Source organism: Solea senegalensis, linkage group LG1, assembly GCF_019176455.1.
Source record: "Solea senegalensis isolate Sse05_10M linkage group LG1, IFAPA_SoseM_1, whole genome shotgun sequence".
Taxonomy (NCBI): Eukaryota; Metazoa; Chordata; class Actinopteri; order Pleuronectiformes; family Soleidae; genus Solea; species Solea senegalensis.
In genome coordinates this window covers 15,996,437-16,017,216 of record NC_058021.1, presented here as the reverse complement: position 1 = coordinate 16,017,216, position 20,780 = coordinate 15,996,437, and the positions used below count along the sequence as shown (strand labels likewise).

Sequence of the window (20,780 nt, the reverse complement as noted above, 5' to 3'; positions counted from 1 at the left end):
CCGGGTCCTGATGTTAGAGAGGGAAATAAAATGTAACATGATGTTGCATTACTGAAAAACCTCAGTGGACATATAGATTACCACTCTGAATTGAAATAAAAAATGAAGTGTCATGCATAATTTTGGGGTGAAAAACCTTCAATTTATCTGAAATATTGTAATTAAAAACTTCAATTAATTTCTGCAGGATTACAAAACAGTGATCATTCCTCTTTAAAATATGTTAAATCATATTATAGCAGCCTGGTGGCGTTTACTCTGTAATTGGTGAAAAGAAAATGTTGCTCTTTTTTAAATTTAAAGTGAAGGTGACATTTTTAATAATTAATACATTTTCTTCCACCAACATTAAAACATTATAGTTTCTCTAACGTCTCGCGAAAAAAAAAGAAGATTCAATCTGGATTCAAACGTTCGTATAAAGCGATTTATTAGGTCAATATACTTTACACTTGTCCCCTTGTTTGGTCATAACTTCCTTCACATCTTGTTTTTTTTCACATATAGCTGTCAAAGGTGGATCTACAGTTGACAAAAGTAAATTTGAAACGTCTTAAATTACATGCTCAACAAACTGTACGCGACACAAAAACAAAACAAACCGGGAAAAGAAAATCCAGAATAGTTTCACCAAATGAGGACATGCACATAACCAACAGAACATATTGGCCCTACATATAAATACTTAAAAAATCTTTACAGTCTTATCTCATAGTGCCCATTTATATTTACATATTCACAGGAGAATAAATAAAAATGACAGCATATTGCCAAATATTTGTTCTGTCTGCAAGAAGCCTCTGCTCTGCTCAGACACGAAAAAATACAGAATCCCCCTTTTTTTGTGCTTCATGCGTTCAACAAATTAGTGGAACATAGAGTCAATGTAAGTGTTAGTTTTTTTTTAAATTATTATCATTGTTGTCGGTGTTGAGTTCATGGCCTGGTCCCTTGCTCTATTTGTTGATGCTGACTCCTCACGGCAAACCTGTTGACGTGCACGGGGATTGGCACCACGATTTTGGGATTACGCACCGGTTCCCCTGAGCGGTTGTTGACGTTGCCGGCTTTGATCCGTTTCCATTTGGCCCTGCGGTTCTGAAACCAGATCTTCACCTGCACCTCGCTCAGTTTAAGTGCGTGTGCGATCTGGGAGCGTTCAGTCAGGGACAGGTACTTTTTACAGTGAAACTCCTTTTCGAGTTCGAGCAGCTGTTCGCTGGTAAAAGCTGTTCGTCTCCTCCGGCTCTTCCCCGCCGAGCTGCCGGGCGGCAGCGCCTCCTGCGAGCCCGTTTTTAGTTTGCTCTTCTGCGACATGGAGCCACAGTTGTTCCCGTCCGAGAAACTTTCGTTCTCGCTGTCCGCGGAACTGTCCTCTCTGTCGCTGCAAACGGTGTCTGCTGATTTTAAGTCCAGCTTCTCGTCGTCTGAACTGTACAATTTGGTTTCACCTGAAAGACATTCAAAGCAGAAGACACGCATGTTAAGTCATTTATTGAATGCATTAGCCAAAAACGAGCATTACGCATTTGTGTTAGACATCATTCACTGCGTGTTGAGCTGATTGAGGAGACATACAACAAAACATCTTCCAAATGTACAGTAGAAGGACCTACTTTTACACAGTTTACCACTTACTGTATCATTCAGTATATTTTACTTTATAATTTACCTCCAGTTTAATTAAATGTGCTCTCCGAATTGTTTATAATCACATAATACAAATAAATCAAAGTTTGTTTTTGAAAAATTGAATGCGATAGCTGCACACTGGATGATGAGTTGTAATTTATTCTTTTTTTTTTCCCATTTGTGTCAGGCTACACTAATGTTAGAAAGTTTCACTTCCTTTATCCCCACTGACTCTCACACTGCTCCTCGGAAAACAAGTAGTCTCTGGAGCATTTTACGCACAGCGCTCACTGTATGTAGCGAAGAGAAGTCGCGAGGCCATGCTTACCTGATATTGTTTGGAAAGTTTCAGAGAAGTTAAGGAGCTCGGAGCTCTTGTCCCGGCTGTGCAGCTCATCAGAGTGCGGACTTTCTTGCCTCCTCGCTCCTGGGTCGACGGCGCTCAAACGCGGGCCGGGCAGCTCCTGTGGCGGGTAGAAACTGTCCGGTGGATCCGAGAAACTTGGCATGGTTGTGGTGAGCGCAACCATGGAGGGCACCCCCTGTCCCAAACTGGCACAGAACGTGTTGGTGAGTCGTCCCGCGAAAGAAGCCAAAGGCGCAAGTGGAGGTATACCAGACGATAGAGGCGAGTGGGATAAAGCTTGTGGAATAACCAAAGGTCTGTATGGCATGAACATGGGATAGCCCGTGTAGAGCAGGTGTCCCGGTCTGGGCTGAGGAGTCCCTATCAGGGAGTCGATAGAAAACGCCGTTCCTTGAACGCCGGGTCTCTGCATTTTGCAGGTGGACACTTTTGTTGGCTGGAGGAAAACTTGGAAGCAGGTGTCCTCCTTTTCCTCTGCGACGCGCAAAAAGAAAAAAAAAACTTTTCAGTTCACAGGCGCAGAGTGGATTGAAAGTAGATCCTCTGGCGTGTTGTCATCCCTGGGAGTGGAGTGGTCTTCCTTCTCCGGATCTGTGCGCTCTGTGTGCGTCGGTCAGTGCGCGGGACGCTTTGTTGTGAGATCCCCTGCTACCTTTTGCCTCTTATTTGTCACACACTGTGACACAAACACACGCTCTCTCTGTCTATCTACCTCTCCCGTCTCTCTGTGAGACTCTAACCTCCGCCCCTCTCCTGCACCGCGTGTGTGTGCGCGCGCAGAGAGAGAGAGGGGGAACGAGAGAAAGAGAGAGAGAGAGCGCGCATTGGTTATAATCTGCAATACAAGAGGGATGAAAGGGGGGTGTTTCCCTGGGGGCTCATCCATCTTCTTCAAATTACGCTTCATTTCCTTATTCAGCCTCTGACTTTCTGGCCGTCTTGAGAGGCGGTAGTTTCCCAGTGGAGACCAAATAGACGGGTCGCACCCCCTCCAGCCCTCCTCCCCCTGTGCCGGGTTCACCATTGACTGCTAAAACTATGTGAGAGAGACTGCTCCAGCCCTTCCCCTTCTATAATCGTTGACCACACCAACCCAATCAGCTATTATTAATTTTGATTGATGATAAGTAATTACTCTGGATTGAAGGGACAGCCTAAAACAACGGTGGCTTTTGTAGGGAATATTGGGGCCGATGGGCATCAGAGTCAGGAGGAGGAGGAGGAGGGAGAGGAGGAGGAGGGAGGAGAGAGGCAGATGTTTCTCCGCTCTCTGTGCCATTCTCCGCGGCTAAAAACAATGTGTTTGGCTGCAGAAAAAGAAGTGCTGCTGCAACAATTGTTCCCTGGAGAGAGATACTCTGCGCGAAATTAGATTCAGATAAAGGGAGTGTATGTGAGGTCAACGTTACGCACGCACCGCGTGGCCAAAGTCAAATCTGTATGGATTTCCACTTCCAGTTTTTTTTTATTTATTTTTTTTAAACAAACAAACAAAACGACTTTGGAGACTTTTTTTCTCCTTTTAAATGCTATGAATCATAAACATGTCAAAATATCTCCCGCTGATCATCTGCCAATTTAACCGAGAACATTTTCAATTAATGGAATAAGACACACATTTTTACTTTGCGCTTAAGGAGCATGGTAATTTATCCCTGATTCAAAACGCACGTGGACAGAAAAATCACATTTTCTGCTCCCTTTAAACTGTGTTTTAATCGCAGATCATTTCACCTTTTAAATGGCTATTGGAACTGATGATGATTAGCCCTATTGAGTCCTGGGTGAACGGGCTCTCCAACTGGTCGTCTGATTGCATGAGGACACAAACATATCACTAGCGGCTCTGATTAGCAGTGGAGGGCCAGGCTAATTCCTGTAATTGCCAGTGACTTCAGCAGCACCTCTCTTTGATCTATTGAAACCATTTGTTGAGACCCTCTGCCTTTTCTCTGTGGGAGCTTCAATGATGTGACACCGATCATCTGGAGCCTGGACGCGCTCTTTTATTTCACACAGTTAGTCACAGTGTTCGGCTGGAATGAACTTTTAAAGAGGATTAAAATAACGGTGCAGACTTTTTTTTTTCACGTGCGCCTTAAAACTGTGTTAAAACATTTTCATCATTCAGATTATTTTCTTGATAATGTACACCTATAGACTGACGACTGAGCATAATCTTAATTTACAAACAAGAACCCACACAATAACTAGATTATATTTTAGAATCAGCTAATTCCTCACACCACTTTCTTAGTAAATGTGTAGAAATTAGGGCAAGTGCAAAACGTTTGTGTGTTTTTTGTTTTCAGGTTTTGTTTAACTCCAGCTGTTCCAATCTCATGATGAGATTAAATATTGTCTGACTTTTCATAATAAAAGCACGCATTATGGGCAACAACCTGCCTAAAACTATACAGTGCAGGCTCTGTCTGCAATCCGCCTTTTATAACAGACATTATATTTTGTGCTTGCGTACAAATAATATAGTATTTTTGTTTTTAAATATATACTCGTGAATTCTGCTTTTCCCCTATAAAACATTTGATGATGAAGAACATGAAGTAGACTAAGCAGCATGCGAGAAGACTGCGGAGTATAAAATGTATCAAGAGATGAGAAAAAGAGAAATTACATGGTAGAATATTTTTATTTTGTACCTGGTCTAATATAAAACTAATTAAGTACAATCATATCGATGGGCAATAATACATATTTATTAATGAACAATTTGAAGTAAAACCCTGGGAGTTATTGTTCAATTTGTATTATTATTTATAAAAAAATAAATCAAATAAACGCAGGATAGCATCTTCACTATCAAGTGCAGCGATACAAAATGTGATCACACATTAAATGAAATGTAAAACACAGTTGCTTTGGTAACCTATACTTCGTCAACTCAAGTCTATAGCGCCCTCCTGTGGTGAAAAATCAAACACATCACTGTGCTGAGAGATTGATATGGAATAAAAGAGAAAATAGCAGCTGCTTCTATCTCCTTAAAAGGTCACTCATGGCACCAAAAAAAAAAAATACAATCCACAATATTATACGTCTGAGTAATGTTCTCTTCAGTGGACGTAGCCTCTAAATTCCAGGAGCAGGTAGTTCTTAATGAAGGTGGGGAGGTCGAGTTTTGGCACCACCTGGTGCACTCGGCCCTCCAGGAAGCTCCTGAGTCTGCAGCGTGCCAAGTGCTGCAGGGAGCGAGGTGTCAGCGTCAAGGAGAAGACTGACTCATAAAACTCTTTGTGCTCCTGATTAGACACAAAACACAAATGAACTCAAGTTCATTTTGGTCAAACACTGACATCATAACTTCCAGTGAGCCAAATTGTACTTAAAAATGCACTTTATCTACACTGTATTAGTCATTATAATGTAGTGTGTGCCAGCTCCACACCCAGTCTTTTTAGCAAATATTTATAGTTTTATATTTTTAACATCTTGTTTATCTTGTACGCTGAGCCATCTTAAAAATGATTTTATAATTTAGAAATCAGATTTATTTGGCGTTCATGTGCGCGACAAACTTTTTGTGCATGGAAATACCACTGAAAAACAAAAACTAGCACATGGCATTTAGAAAAAAAGGTATAATGGCACAATCGAAAAAGAAAGAAGAAAGTGCTTGCCTTAAATGCCTCTGTAGAGACGGACTCGACCCAGGTGTCTGTGACTTTGAGGTGACTGTAGGCGTTGAGAAGAACCTCGATGGTGTGTGGAGACTCAGAGCAGTGCTTCAAAACCTAAAAGACAGCACCACAACAGTGCAGTGCACGGCCACAGGATTCACACAACGATCATATAAGGTCATGCACAAGCTTGTGACTCGTTCATGAACATACAACTGAAGAAATAAAGTAATTAAACACTTGTGAAATGAACAGATTGGTCTTCCCTCCAGGGGTTTAACTGGAAATTATGCAATTAGTGCTAATTAATCTCCTATTAACACTTGCCTAATTAGGAACCATGCATTTTGTCTTGTGCACGTGGGTTCATTGATAGTTGTAGTCTGTTTCCCGCAGAGAGCGCATCACTTCATGTTGTGTCATGAAATGGGAGATTCAAATGTGCAGAAGTCTGGATTATTGCAAGGAACTGTTTCATGTTTCAAGACTCTCTTACTCGAGGTGTTACACTGCACTGTAGCATTACATAGCTTTTCATTTCTCACCACTGGTAGAGCTCCAGGCCACACGCGGATAGAACCATGGTTGAGCAGAGCACGGACGATCCTCTCTGGGTGATGGGAAACCTTGTAGCACACCACCTTTAGAATGTTGTGCAGGGCAGTCTCACCACCGTAGTCCATGTTGTTAACATGGGCCCCGTTAGCCAGGAGCAGATCCACGATGTCTGGATTTGCATTCTTACAGGCCATGTGCAAAGGAGTGTGTTTGTCTTGGTCCGTGGTGTGGACGTCAGCCCCCGCTCCCAGCAGCATCCGGCACACCTTGAAGTAACGCTGGAGGTCCTGCACCTGCTGAGGCTGAGAACAAGCCACATTGAGAGGTGTGAGACCCTCGTCGTTCTGTTTGTCCACAGTCGCTCCGTATCGCAGGTACAGCTCAGTGTGGTCTGGCAGGCCGCTCCTGGCCGCCACATGTAAAGGAGTGTCACTGTCATCGAGAGTCTGACCACCGATTGCTGCTCCGTACTGAAGGAGATATTTGGCACAGCTGCAGAGAGAAATACAGAATCTTGAAAATGACTTCAAACCTGAAGTCATTTTACACCATCAAACTTTGTTTGTCAGTATGTTTGATGATATTGTTTGTGATATTACTTTGACGCCAAATCGTACACCCTTTCACCCTCTCCACTCACCTGCCAGCCATTTTGATTTCATTCACCCTTAACAGAAGTAGGTGGCGTTACAGTGAGACTAACTTTCTTAAAAGACAAACAACACAATATCCCTCTAATAAGTGTGTAATTGATTAGCAACAAATGCACTCCTGCTCAGTCCAGTGCTCTCAGGGGGGTTAGCTGCTACAGCTTTACTGGGTCTTTGTACTTTATGATGATAAATGTTACTTGTTTCACTGTCTTTATGAATGTAGAATTAATTAGCAATAAAACCACCCTTGCCCAGTTAAATACACTCAGGGGATTTACAGATATACAGCAATAAGAATGTACTACGGCCAGTGAGCGTCTAGTCTGGTCAAGAGGGGACCGGTCTTGAAACAACTGATCAGTAAGGTGGTGGGCAACTTGAACTTGAACTAATTACAATATTCCATCACGATAATGCAATCACTAATGATATTTCACAGAATTTCAATGTAAAAGTATTTGTTTTGATACTGCACCATGTATAGTTTGAAGAAATAAACATAGTTGTGATGCAATAAATAAGGGACAACTTTCATTAAATCTCTTAATTAATCTCTAAGTTATACAACTCTTTTACCTTCTATGTGATAAATATAATCAAATGTATTACTATTAGTAGAAAATAATTGCTAAGAAACATATTTAGTATTATAATCTGTCTGCATTCTATCACATCACTGGCAGTTTACAAGACAGAGGAGGTTTTTGTCAAAACATGATATTAAATGGTGGACCACATGAAATTAATTGGGGGGCCACATATGTCCCGCGGGCCGCAAGTTTGAGACCTTTGTACTACAGCATGACTAAAGGCATATAGCATATTATTAATAATATTGGTCGCTTAAAATTACTATTATGTTATTTTATAATATGAATATTAAACAGTATTGATCAACATAGCACTTTAAAGGGCCACTTAAAAAAAAATACAGTTTTTTTTTACCAATTTCCAGAGATAAATGTGTTATTCGATCATCAGACAGTGGATCTGAGATACAAGTCTCATTCCCACAACAACAGAGGAAGTTGGGATTGCAAAAAATGTATAACATTTTTTTCTACTTTCCTCTATACTGATGCAACTACTGTCTCCTGTTGGTGTGAGGTTGTCCTGTGTACAGTAAGCTGTGAGGTATAATAGTTACTATGACAACAAGTACAGCAAAGTTTACACACATTTATAATGCCATTTGTTATGTACTCATATGGGATTGTTGATGAATCACTGGTCTACACTTTCTGCTACTCACTCAAAAGATTCTGGACTCGTGCAAACGTGCAAAGGCATGAGGCCGTCTTCAGAGACAGCGTTGGCGTTGGCGCCGTGGATCAGCAGCAGTTTGGTGCACTCTGGCTGGCAGTTTTCACACGACTCGTGGAGGGCAGTGGTGCCACCGGGCGCGAGGTCTACATTGGCCCCGCGTTGCAGCAGGAGTTTCAGGCAGTCTGTGAAGCCTCGACCGGCTGTGATGTGAAGTGGCGTGGTCAGTTCCTGCTCATAAGTCAGTGACCACAGTCCTGCAAGAAGCACAGTTTGCATTCAGTTACTCTGCCTAACAGAGTTCAAGGTTCTCATCACTATAGCATATAAAACAGAGTGACAACATTCATCTGAATGTCAGCACCATTCACTGAGGTCTCCTCGAAGGAATCAGCGATCACATCTTTAAAATCAAGCACTGGAACTCTTACTCAGGCCTCTGTAGTTAAATCGGAAGCTCTTCCATTCCTCTATGTTGCTGGTGTCATAAATAGCATCGACAAGGTAGTCATACTCGTCATCGTCCAAAATGCTGAGAATCATCAGTTCGTCACCAACGAGCAGAGAGTTCCAGAAGTGTAGGACAGAACCCGTGGTCTTGGCTGTGGCGATCACGTCAGTGCGGTACGTCTTTCGTTTGTGCCACTTAATCTTAGGTGCCACATATGCCATACTGGAGCTAATTAGTTTGTTTTTAACGGTGGTGGTGGTAGTGCGTTTTATCCAGAAGGAAACAGGCACTTATGTAGGTTGTTTGTGCACACAGGGCTATTTCAGGCAGGGGTCAGGTGATATTTTGCTTGGCCCTGGGAAACTTGCCAGTATAACGTCCTGGAGCCAATACCTACTGGCCTTTTCATCACATGCTCACTGATGCAGTAAAACTGACTTGTTTTAATAAATGTGCATTCAGATAATGTAGAAGACACACAAACTGATGACAAATGTAAAATCACTGGTAAAATCCAGTGTGACAGCGGCCAATTTTTGTTATGAAGTAATACAGAGTTTTGATTTTGTTTTACTGATATACTTTAGTTTACTTCTTTAATTTCTGGTTTATAAACAAGCATGTGCAAACAATCTTAAAATGATAGTATTTATTTCAAAACAAAAGAGCAAACTACTGATTTTGTGACATTAATAGTTGATTGTATTGTCTTAAATATGTGCCCGAGGGTGAGATGCACATGCTGCTTGTGGTTCCATATTAAAATTATTCTTAAAGCTGTGATTTCTTTTTCTATTACTTCGCCATTTTTTTTATTTGTGATAAAATAAAAAGTAGTTCCAGATTTCTGAAATGTGTAAACCATGTGCTATAGTGCGCCGTATCGTAAGAATCACTGAAATATTTCAAGACAGATGCTGTCTCCTACCTTCCCCTCTGGCGACCCAGCGCATGTCCCCTCCCTGTGGCTCAATGATGAGGTTTGCTGTGGATCCTCTAGGAAAGAGGCGCTGCATAGCCTCCAGGTCTCCTGTATATAAAGCGTTCTGAATAACCACATCTTGGCACAATGCTGGTGGAAGAGCGGAGCTGGACCTCAGCTGTTCTCTCTCCCTGGCCTCCCTCTTCCACATATAGCTATTGAGATGATGGTAGGCCATCTGCCTCTTGTGCTTGTATCTCTCCAGCATTTCCTCGTCAAGTTCAAGAGAACGCAAGGCCGTGGGTGTAAAGACAAAGCTGCCTCGCAGCATGCTGAATGGTTTGCCTTCAACAGAGAAAAGCAGTTGCGAGCGTTAAAGTGCAAAGACCTTCTAAACAGACCTTGTTGTTTCACTCTCTCTCTGGCTAATGTCCACTATGTGCCTGCTGGCTGTTCACAGGGATGGTTCACAGAGTTGTTTTGATATTTGGTATGAGACCCTCCCTGCAGTGTGACAAGTAATGCTATTTTTATGTCTCACGTGCAGCCATTCGAGCCTCCCATGTTTGCCTCCAGCCAAGTTGAAGCCATGAAGTGTCTCTGTCAGGCTGCAGGTGTCAAACAAGTAAAACCTCGTTCTTTGTAACCACAAAAAATGACCATGTTGGACAAACCTTAACTAAGTTAAGGTTTCTTACAATTCTCATACAAAAATGATCCTAGTAGTCCGAGTAAAAAAACAAATTAGCCAGGTATAAATGAATATCTAAATTAAAGCTGCAGTATGTAACATTTACTGAATTTATTGTTGACATTTTCATTCTGTCTCTGCTCTGGTCTTAACCCTGACCTGACTGTTATGGTGCTTTCCCCACTCGGTTTGGTATCAGGCACGTCGTTTCCATTACCATAGTACCTCCTCAACGTAGGCAGGGTCGCCGTAGCACGGCCGTGGCGTCGTTTTTTTTATATACGACACAAACACACAAACTAGTGACGAGCAAAGCGGTTGTTTCCAGTGTAACTGAATCATTAGATCATTTCATTAAAAAAGATTAGTTCAGTCTGACACAGTCACTGAGCTAAAATACGGCTGAGAGGGTTGTGATGCAACTTTCGGCAGTGCTGTCCCTAAATACACCAGACTCCTGTGTTACATGATGAGATTTTAGACACTTCCTTGCTAAATGTTGGAGATTAACGCATGTTTTCAGGGTTTTTAAGTCTTTTCAACTGATCTTCATCTCGGAATTGTTCGGTTTAAGATTCCAATATGTAGCCGGCAGTCTGTTGAAGTCACATTTTAGTATCAGCTCAGCTCGCATGGAACATCACCAGAGCAGGGATACCTGAAACAAAACCCACCCTGTAACAGGTACTATCCCTAAGTAGAGTCGAGCCGAATAGTGTTAGAAATGTATAGTTGAAAAGTGCCATTAATGTGTATACACCAGCAGCGCAGGTGTGTCAGGGCAAGAATTCACTTGTGAAACTTTTCGTGCCCACTTCTTTGTGTTTTCCGTCATACTCAAGTCATCTCACTGTGAACTTGTGTGAACTCATTTGACAGTGGCTGGAATGTATTTGACCTTTGTTAATATTTGAAAGTTCTGAAATATTCTGTGTTTGGGCGCCTTTTATTGTCACATTTTGCCCCGATATTTTCTTTAAAGAAAAGCAACTAAGAAATATGTGTGAGACTCTGTGATTATGAGTTTAAAAAAAACATGTTTTTCTGCTCATTTTTTCTTTATTATTATTATTCAAGAGCCTTAATGGCTTTTATGTAGCCACATGGCTCCCTGCATTAGAGCATTAGGCTAAATGACTAGCAACCGCTGTGTTACTCTGCCCCACGTGTAGTGTTCTGATGGTGGAGGGACAGTGTATAATTAAGCCTCTTCAGCCTTCTTCCTAGGCATCTGACAAACATTTCTTTTGACTGATGGGCCATTTGCTAAAGCTGGTTGAAATTCTACCCAGTAGCAAAACAGGTCCAACTCTCTATTGACATGAAGAACACTTTTTTTTTATGTTAATATTTTTGAGATTTATGAAGACTGAATAACACATCCTGATGTCACCATCTAGTAAAATGAGCTGTATTGGAGACACGGTGTAATAAAACCAAAAATGTTGCCGTCCATTTATGTGATTCTGTGTTGAGTCCATCAGGATACATGCAATCTCTGCAGAAACCAAGGTCTGTAGCACAGCTGGAGGAAGACATGATATTTGTGCAGAGGTTTTTGCCTTTTTTCCTCCATTTGAAAACACAGAAGCATAACTGCATCTCATCTATACCTTAATGACTGTTCTGGTATGGAAATCAAGATCATTTATTTTATGTTACAGTTTGGTAATAGATGCCACATTAAACTGAAGGCGAGTAAGAGTTTCAACTTTGAAAACACACATTACCAGAGAGAGACTAGGAATATTGTTTTTGCGGCTGGAGTACATCCTTTTAAATGATATACATAATGAGTTTATAATATGCATCTGGGCTACCTCCTCTCTACTTTGATGTCTTCCAAATGGCCCGGGTGTCATCAGCAGAACATGTAGGCACTTTCCCGCCTCATTGACTCCCAAATGTATTTTAAATATCATTCCTGGTAACGCAATTATTTAAAACGCTGAACTAAACACTTACTAATGGGGAAAAAGACAGCGACTTCGATAAATTCATTTCTCAAATGGTGGGCATTCATGTTTCCTTTTTTTTCCCCTTCTCTTTTCTCTGTGAAGCGGAGGCAACTCTGATGACAACAAAAAAAGAAAAAGAAAAACATCAGCAGCAGTACCAGCCCCTGCCCTGCCAGCTCCCTGTGGACATATTAGATTTTTGGTTTCCTCACATTACCGGTCAGTAGCTGTTTCTCCAAGGTTTTCTGCATTGTGGTCAACTGAATGCCTCTCCCAAAGGCAGCAAGAGGCCGGACATCAGCAACAGCCCTGATGAGAGTGAGGCACTTCATTTCTGCAATCATAGGCAATTAGTTCCCTCTGATTATGTGCCTCTTAATGCTGTTTTGAGTACTGTGGCACACTGTAATACAGAAAGAGATTAAACTATAGCCCTCCCTCCACACTGAGCAGTCATTTAATATACTGAGAACATAATGAAATGTACACAGTAATTACAGTAATATTAAATGCTAATGGCATGGATCCAATTTGCAATTGGATCTGCTGTTAGTTTAAGACAGAGTCAGCGCACCCAAACAAAGTCTAAGTCTAGAGATAGCATCGGCCATGACAACAGAGCACTCAGTTATTCATCAGGTGTTTCTCTTTGTAATGATTCATGTGTTATTTCATATCACACCAATCAGAAGGCGGCAAACAGATGCCTGGAATATGAGTTGTTCTGTACAGGAAAGAAAGCAATTAATATGCAATTTACACACTTCAGCTCTCTCACAGGGAGTTAAATAGGAAAAAAAAAGGGTCAAAAGTTTCTCTTCTGGTGATAGAGTAACTAGGATGTCACCATGGAAACATGATGAGAAATAATCAGCGCGCTTAATTGGCTGGTGACATTTGCTAAAGAGAAGATGGTGACTGCATTTATGCATTTGTCTACTGGTTATTCAAATGTTCTTAATATCATAGCGACTGTTCGGTCCACACAGACACATTTAAGTAGACACACACCGTCTGCTCCAAGTCATCAATGCCATTAAAGTGCCTTCCCACACTGCTTTATTTCAATCTATATACGTATATGGCACGGGCTTAGAATGGCACCTTGTTTGCAAATCTTCCTCAGGTCTCATCACAATGCTTGATGCTTGGTGGAGAGACTAAATGAATTTGTAGAGGCAGAACAGTAGCTCCAAACTATTCAGTAGAAGCATGATTACTTTTTCCTGTACTATTCCAGCGTCGAGCCCACCACCTATAATGTATTGTATATCGGTCTTTGCAGATTCCAATTGTCTCTCAATGCACTGATCACCACGCAAATAGCCCCCTGTTTCATCATGACAATTGAGAGGTTCATATTTCAGCCTAATAGTCTTGTATAACTTTAACCATCTATCACAACCTCATTTCATTGCGGTTGCAGTTAATACGCGCTTCCCTGCCAAGTGGAACATTTTCTAATGATGCACTCACACAAAAACAAGGCAAGCCAGCGCGGGTCCTGCATCACTCAGTAATGCATCCATCCATAATATGTTCATAGCAGCCTGCCGAAAGCAGACAGTGATCACTACCAGTATAGGCATGGGCGTGAGAGGGGATATGAGGAAAGGGTGCAAGATACAAAACCTTTAAATGGCCACGATAATCAAGATCAAGTCACTGCCATCAAAGACCGTATCACCCTCATCATAACATCTGTAGATTTCATGTCATTATCAAAAAAACACCGGGAAACGTCTAAAATGAGCTTTTCAACAATAACAGTCGGTGGCTGGAGTCGCATTCAAGTGCATTATTACAGTGATCCTGGCTTTGTTTGCAGGATGTTGATACAACAGCAGGCTTTACGGCATCATGCTTTACATACGTGCACTAGCCTGTAGCCTAATATTTGAATGTAAAGCCTGATGTAAACAGCATCCTAATTAGAGACAGACCCTGATCAGTGCCTTCATTTTATGCAGATTGGACTAGTGCAAATGCTGGTGTCATTATCTTGTAATCAAGTACTATTCAGTTGACAGTGGCGTCTCTTAAAACACCTGATGAGAATGCACAACAAGGATTGAAGGTGGCATTATTTCCCCTGACAGTTTATAAATATGTCAAACTTTAAAGCTAACCAAATCAGGGATCTTGTCAAGTATGAATGCACCAGAGGGAAAAAAAAACAAGACTACTTAAAAAACATGTCCTCTGTGGTCTTTTGAATTATAATTGTAAGGATATTAAACACAATTACTGAGATGAGTGATGATTACAGGTGAGTCACAGCTTGGTACTTCTTTTCCAACAAGCATAAAGAAACCAAAACTCTAGTGTTGAACACGTGCATAAATTTAATGTGGATGGATTTTGGCTGTTTTATTTTATTTCAAATCACATATGACAAACAAATAATTCATCCATTTTATACCACCTGTAGTTGAGGGTTGGGGGAGGAGCCAGAGGGGGTGTACATCCTGGCCAGGTCGTCAGCCAGGCCGTACTGATGTACTAATGTACTAATATTAATAAATGTAACAGAAAACATCTTATCATTATCATCATAATTATATTGTTTTCCTTGTGGCCAGTAGCAAATGATCCCATTTCTAAATATGGTGTAGTTTAATACATCACTCCTGCAAACAGATAACATTATTGTAAAACCAGAGGCAGCTATTATAACATTTTATTGTGTGATATGTTTTTTCTGGGAAGTATTTTGTAACCAGAAAAGGTTTTTTTTTTTTAATACTTCTTATGATTAGGATGAATATTATGACATCTTCTCTGTTACTTTTCAGAGGGAAATGTTGCATGTGTTATTGCATCTGATCATTATTTCCACATAAATTTCACATTAAAATAGAACATTTGATCGATTAAATCAGTGGAAATCAATGTTTTTGTATTTGTATCAAATATTAGCAAAAAAAACATTTCACATGTTTTAATTTAAAAAAGTTCTCAAATCACTGGTATCATTATTTTATTCAAGCTGGCATTCCCTAAATACTTAAATGCATAACATTAGCTCATATTCCAGTAGCAGTAATAAATAAAATAAAATAAAAATAAAGATATAAGATTATAAGATCCATCAGTGTTAAGTGGTCATAATACATATATATGGTCACAAGGCCACAGTGAATCTTACTTACATACAATGCTAAATGGAGGATTATTTTAATTTGTATTTATTTATCTATTTATATGACATGCTAAAACTCTGAATGAGCTCCAGTTTGTCATCAACAATTACCAAGTCAACACCACACCCACCTGTTTAAAGCCACACCTGTCAGGCCTGGTGTGCTGGTGCATGTGCACTGACATTTTAGTTTGACTAAATCTTTGTTGTGCATAACATAGTTAAGAGAACGAAAGGGGGCTTTAAAGCATAGTGCAACAATAGTCTTTTAGTTTATAATTACAGTTTATATTAATAGTACTGAGCAAAGGAAAGTGTGTACATAATCTAGATGCACTAAAAATCCATAGCCACCTGTACAGTAACTGTGTGTATAAATGGCAAATAAGTGGCTTTATCCATGTTTAATATTGTAAAATTGATTTGACTTATAATTAATACCTCTACTATCCAATTGCTCAGGGGGATATTTTTAGCTTTTATTTTCCCCTGTATGAATATGTTGTACAATATCAAGTTTGTTGCCCCCGTATTTATTGTCATGTGCAATTACTCCATCTAGTGGCCAATGGTGGTACGTTCATATTCCGCTCCTGTAAACGTAAATAGTTTATTATTATTATTTGTATTAAAAAAAGAGAGCGAGAGAAAAAGGGAGCTTTTGTGCGTTTATTGAAATCACAAAGTCACTGAGGCACAGGTTAGATGCACCGGTCTAGTGGTGATGAGCTGGTGATGGAGGCTTCACTTGGAGCTGGTGTACTTGGTGACCGCCTTTGTGCCCTCGGACACGGCGTGTTTGGCCAGCTCTCCAGGCAGCAGCAGCCTCACTGCAGTCTGCACCTCCCTGCTGGTGATGGTGGAGCGTTTGTTATACTGAGCCAGGCGGGACGCCTCCGTGGCAATCCTCTCAAACAGGTCATTGACGAAGGAGTTCATGATGCTCATGGCTCTGCTTGAAATCCCCGTGTCCGGGTGGACCTGTGGAGACGAGGACGGGGACGGGGACAAGTTCAGTGACAAGTTCAGGGAGCAGCGGATGCTGGAGTCGGCGGTGCGCGCTTCCTCCACTCACCTGTTTCAAAACTTTATAGATGTACATGGCGTAAGTCTCTCTTCGTTTGACTTTTCTTTTCGCCTTTTTCTCACCCGAACTTTTCCCCCTCTTCTTGGAAAGGTCGTTACTCATGTTGGAAACGCGGTAAGGTTGACAATATGAAGTAACTAGTTTATGAGAATTGATTTTTCCCAATTTCCTGGTTCTGTGCGCGGCTGTTTATCGAGCAGCGCTAATTAGTGTGTGATTGAGTTCACCTGTTTGGAGCTGTGACTCGTGCGCCTTTCCTCCCATTAACGGTTCAACGTTCCAATTCAGGCGGTTAATAACGTTATTTATGCGAAGTGACAGTAACTTTGACGTGATGTCGAGGAAATGGTTCTCTTAAGTTCTAGGGATCATGTGGTCAAAATGCATAATATTGCTTATTTTTGACAGATCGTCTTTCAATTTAGTCAATTTAACCAATTTAATGGGTTGTCCTTTCACTTGTGGAACCAGTTGACACACTTGTGAGTATTCGTTTATAACTTATTGGCGAGATTACACAAGACTAACTGTATTATTGTTCAATGTGTGATTACATAGTTCAGGATATTTACATGGGGATTGATTGGAGATCCAGAAAGGACATTGACCTTCTTGGGACTTTGTGTTGAACATAATTGAACATTTTTTGTGCTTTCAGTTAGGATGCAGAATTCTACTTTATAGCTTTACCTCCTGTTACAGAAAAAACAATGAAAACATTGACTGTGTGCACCAGATTTGATAGCTTACTTTACAATTAAGAATGTGCTTGTTGGAGTTATTTTTGTTGTATTATCTTGTGTTGGTGATGGGAGAGGCAGCGTGCACTGTACCTGGCCCCGGAAACTGAATCAGCTAAATGGAATCCAGCTTTAATTATCTTTATTGTTAACACCTGTGCCTTTCCCTCTATGGCATACCAAAATAAACAGTGGAAAATGCCTAATGCAATCTCTCAGGGCTGTCATGTTATAAAGGGAGGTTATTTTAAGAGGTTACACCATTGTGTATATATAAATGATGTCCACTTGGTGGCAGACTGGTACCAGTTTTAAAAGCTTATAATGTACAGTGCATTAAAATGGTCAGTTCCATATTGCAGGTAGTAGACAATGTTACATATTATGTTTATATATGAAAATATAGGAGCAAATGTGTGGTTGCATGTCATGTAAATGAGAGATCTATGCAATCCCTTTGTGTGTGTGTCTAGTCTGCAACCCTTTCCCTTTTTACATGATGGATCATATCATTTTAATTCATATGTAGGGTAGATATTTAACTACTTTGTCCCTTAACTGTGTGTCTCTTTGCACAGGCCAGGATGTATTTAAGCTTTGTAATAATATTTCAAGTATAATTTGAACATATCCTCTCTTCAGTGAGAAGAATTCACCAACTGCATACAGTTCGTACATTTTCATCAAGTAGAGCACAGTGTTGGTAAAGGTTTGCTTAAAATAGTTTTTTAGGCCCTCATACTGGTCGCTCTGCCCTCTTGGTATGGTTCAGAAAATGTATTTTATTTTCAGTTGGTGTTATTATGGTGTCTGATGTTGTTATTTTTGGTTTAATAGTCATGTCCTCTCATCTCTATGCCTGTGTTTGTCCATGGAAACTTGTATTTATAGAACAACATGATTTGAATGTGAGATTTTCATGCTTATTATTGAGATAAACACGTTTTTGCTCAGGCACATATTAGCAAAACTATATTATCTAATAAAAAAACCAGTGTACGGTTGTTGTAGTCTCTTAGTAGCAACTCTTGTATAACCAGTTACCCTATTGGGGCCAAATACAATTATTGTATAATTTATAGCATGTTTGATGCTAAAAGTGTATTTAAGTAAAAGATTTTGCTTTGTATCACCTATCTCACTATCTCTGCATTTTTCTTATTTCAGTTGGACTCTACAAACATGTCAGTGAGGCTCTACTGAATTTTTGAGATGCATCCATTCAGTGTACAGGTGAGCAACAAATGAGAGAAAGCTGGTGCAACATCACTCCCCATCGGTTATTTAGGATATGTCGCGTAAAGTAGATTGACAGTGGTGATAAAACCTGAGAGGAGTAGCATTTTCAACATGAAAATGTTTTTTGTTTTAAGTGGTGCTGAAGTTTGGACCTGCTGAAATGTGTTTATTTTTATGAAACAAGGTATGAAGGGACACGTCATGTTGGTACACACAATATTCTCATACAAGCTTTAGGAATATAACATTTTGTGCACAACAGTGAGGTTCGCTCATCTTTGGTTTATGAAAGAAATGGGTTTATTGTACCTTTTTTGAGAGGGTGATGATAGTTAGTGGTAGAGCGAGTTGTCTTTCAACTGCGAGGTCAAGTATTTGATTCCTGGCTGCCCTAGTCTACATGCAGATTGGTCTCTGGGCAAGACACTTAACCCCACATGTCCTCTGACTGCAGCATGTGAATGGGTGTGAAAGACATGCGATAGAATGGTAAAACTGTTGTGTAAAGCAGCTTTAAGAAAAGTGCAATATAAATACAGACATATGCATAATTGGTGCAAATATCCTTGTAAAATGAAATGTCTTTGTTCACTGTCCTTGACTTTCTCTTCTGCTCTCAATTTTGTTCTCCACAGGTGTACAGCAGATATACTACAAATAAATAAGTCCTTATCTTGGACAACATTTAAACAAGGTCATTTGCAGCAACTGTCGCACAAGGTGAATAGCATCCATTGGGTGAGTGTATTGTGAAGGCCGTCTTCTCTGTTGTCTGGGAGATTTTTGCGGTTTGGTTCTTTCATCTGTGAAGAGAAAATGGGAAAAGGTGAGTGTGTGCACATCTGCTACTTCGATGTCTGTCTGACAGCCACAGAAAAAGAAAAATGTTGGCCCTTCTGTTCATTGCAACCTCTCATATCGACATATTGCTTAAGGCTATGAGGTGTGTGTGTTCTGTTGCTGTGTGTTTTTTTTCCCCTGAAGGATTTGTGGCTTAATAGAGCAAAGCCTTGCCTGATACCTGCAGTGATTACTCTGTAGATGTCTCATCGGCTTGCAAACCACAGTAACATATATGCATACAAGCAACAAACAATGTTTTGAATTCCTATCTCTTGATTCAGTCCTTCTGATATTTATTAATTCAAACTGTTTTTATTATAGGTCCTGTTCAATGTGTTTGTGTGAGCAACAGGACATTGTATAGAAAAACAAATGGCTTTGAGGCTGAGGGAGGTTTTTTTTACATCTCAAGGCACTTTACAGAGACCTAACAATATTATAGCACAAAACCAAACATTTAGTTCCACAACGAGGAAGGACGTGGTGACAGTGGTAATGAAGAATTCCATTTTTAACACAGAGAAACTTTTAACTGAACCAGATTTTGGGTGGGCGGCATTTATAGGTTTGGTTGAAAGGAGAGGAAATGGGAAAAGAAAATGTAAAGTAAACACATTTAATTACATGCACTAGGGTTTATAGACAATACGGTACAAAAGTCTGGCTAGCTTTTTCTTTTTATATCTTTAAAATTCTCTGATCTTTGGCATTTGGATTGGTTTGATGTGGAAGTTAGTCTCGTATACTGGCAAACTTTCAATGAGTTAATCTCATATAGCATGTGAATGTAATGCTCTCTTTAATAATCTGGTGTAAAATAACTTTTTCACAGCAGATATTTGTTGATATGAAGCAGTTACACAAACACAGTAACATTAATTAGGGTTCCACTCCAGTTTTAAGAGAGCCATGGCTGTTCTGTTGTTCAACAGTAACCTGTAGAAGCAATTTTTTCAGATTATTTTTTTTGTTTAAAACCATATACATGTTTCCTGGATGCGTTCCAATTCAGTGACTGAGCAATAATTGTACTGTATGGTCGTTATGGTGGCCTAAGACTTTTACACAGTACTGTACACACCTGTATATACTGTATATAAACATGGGAAGTAGGAATGGATGTTTCACTGATCAATATTTTCTGGGAACTAGGCATATATCCCCTGTCACCTTGACAGGGCTAGCCATGAGTATGTGTGAAGCACTATATGTATTTTCAAATATGTCAAACATGGGAAAACGAGCACTAATTAGTGTAACAATTGTATGTTTGGGACATTCTCATTGGAGATTATTTTATTACATTACTGCATGAGGCTCAGGTCAGGTTTGGACACAAAAAACAGAATGCTTGGTGAGTTTGAATCATGTTCAACAACGTTACATTTATGTTGTGACAGAGGTGACAAAGCTCCTCCTGCTGAGGTCTTCACTCTGAAATTGCTGTATCTATGTTTGTTGTAGACCTGTGATGAAGAAGTTGCACAGAGTGCTGAAGTCTTTTTCATATTTCTCCTGTAAGTCTGCAGCATCTAAACCAATCTCATAGCACTGCAGCAAATGTTACTCAGCCACCATGCAGAAAATAGCTGAACT

At 40.2% G+C, this 20,780-nt stretch overlaps 3 protein-coding genes across 4 annotated transcripts; all 3 read right to left on the bottom strand.

The window, feature by feature from the left end:
* Positions 1-413: 413 nt before the first annotated feature.
* gbx1 (gastrulation brain homeobox 1) lies at positions 414-2,714 on the bottom strand. Its single transcript, XM_044036836.1, has 2 exons — positions 1,961-2,714; positions 414-1,451 (listed from the first exon to the last, which is right to left on the bottom strand). The coding sequence occupies exons 1-2, from the start codon at positions 2,409-2,411 to the stop codon at positions 937-939; spliced, it is 966 nt and encodes a 321-aa protein (XP_043892771.1). The 5' UTR covers positions 2,412-2,714; the 3' UTR covers positions 414-936.
* Positions 2,715-4,620: 1,906 nt separating this feature from the next.
* asb10 (ankyrin repeat and SOCS box containing 10) lies at positions 4,621-9,939 on the bottom strand. Of its 2 annotated transcripts, none has more exons than XM_044020471.1 (5): positions 9,491-9,939; positions 8,101-8,368; positions 6,183-6,687; positions 5,638-5,751; positions 4,621-5,259 (listed from the first exon to the last, which is right to left on the bottom strand). In XM_044020471.1, the coding sequence occupies exons 1-5, from the start codon at positions 9,813-9,815 to the stop codon at positions 5,074-5,076; spliced, it is 1,398 nt and encodes a 465-aa protein (XP_043876406.1). In that variant the 5' UTR covers positions 9,816-9,939; the 3' UTR covers positions 4,621-5,073. The 2 variants fall into 2 exon arrangements, with proteins under 2 accessions (XP_043876406.1, XP_043876418.1); XM_044020483.1 differs by lacking the exon at positions 9,491-9,939 and adding an exon at positions 8,543-8,840.
* Positions 9,940-15,930: 5,991 nt separating this feature from the next.
* Positions 15,931-16,580, bottom strand: zgc:92591 (uncharacterized protein LOC436997 homolog). Its single transcript, XM_044037268.1, has 2 exons — positions 16,351-16,580; positions 15,931-16,256 (listed from the first exon to the last, which is right to left on the bottom strand). Exons 1-2 carry the CDS (start codon positions 16,462-16,464, stop codon positions 16,020-16,022), a joined length of 351 nt encoding a protein of 116 aa, XP_043893203.1. The 5' UTR covers positions 16,465-16,580; the 3' UTR covers positions 15,931-16,019.
* Positions 16,581-20,780: the final 4,200 nt, after the last annotated feature.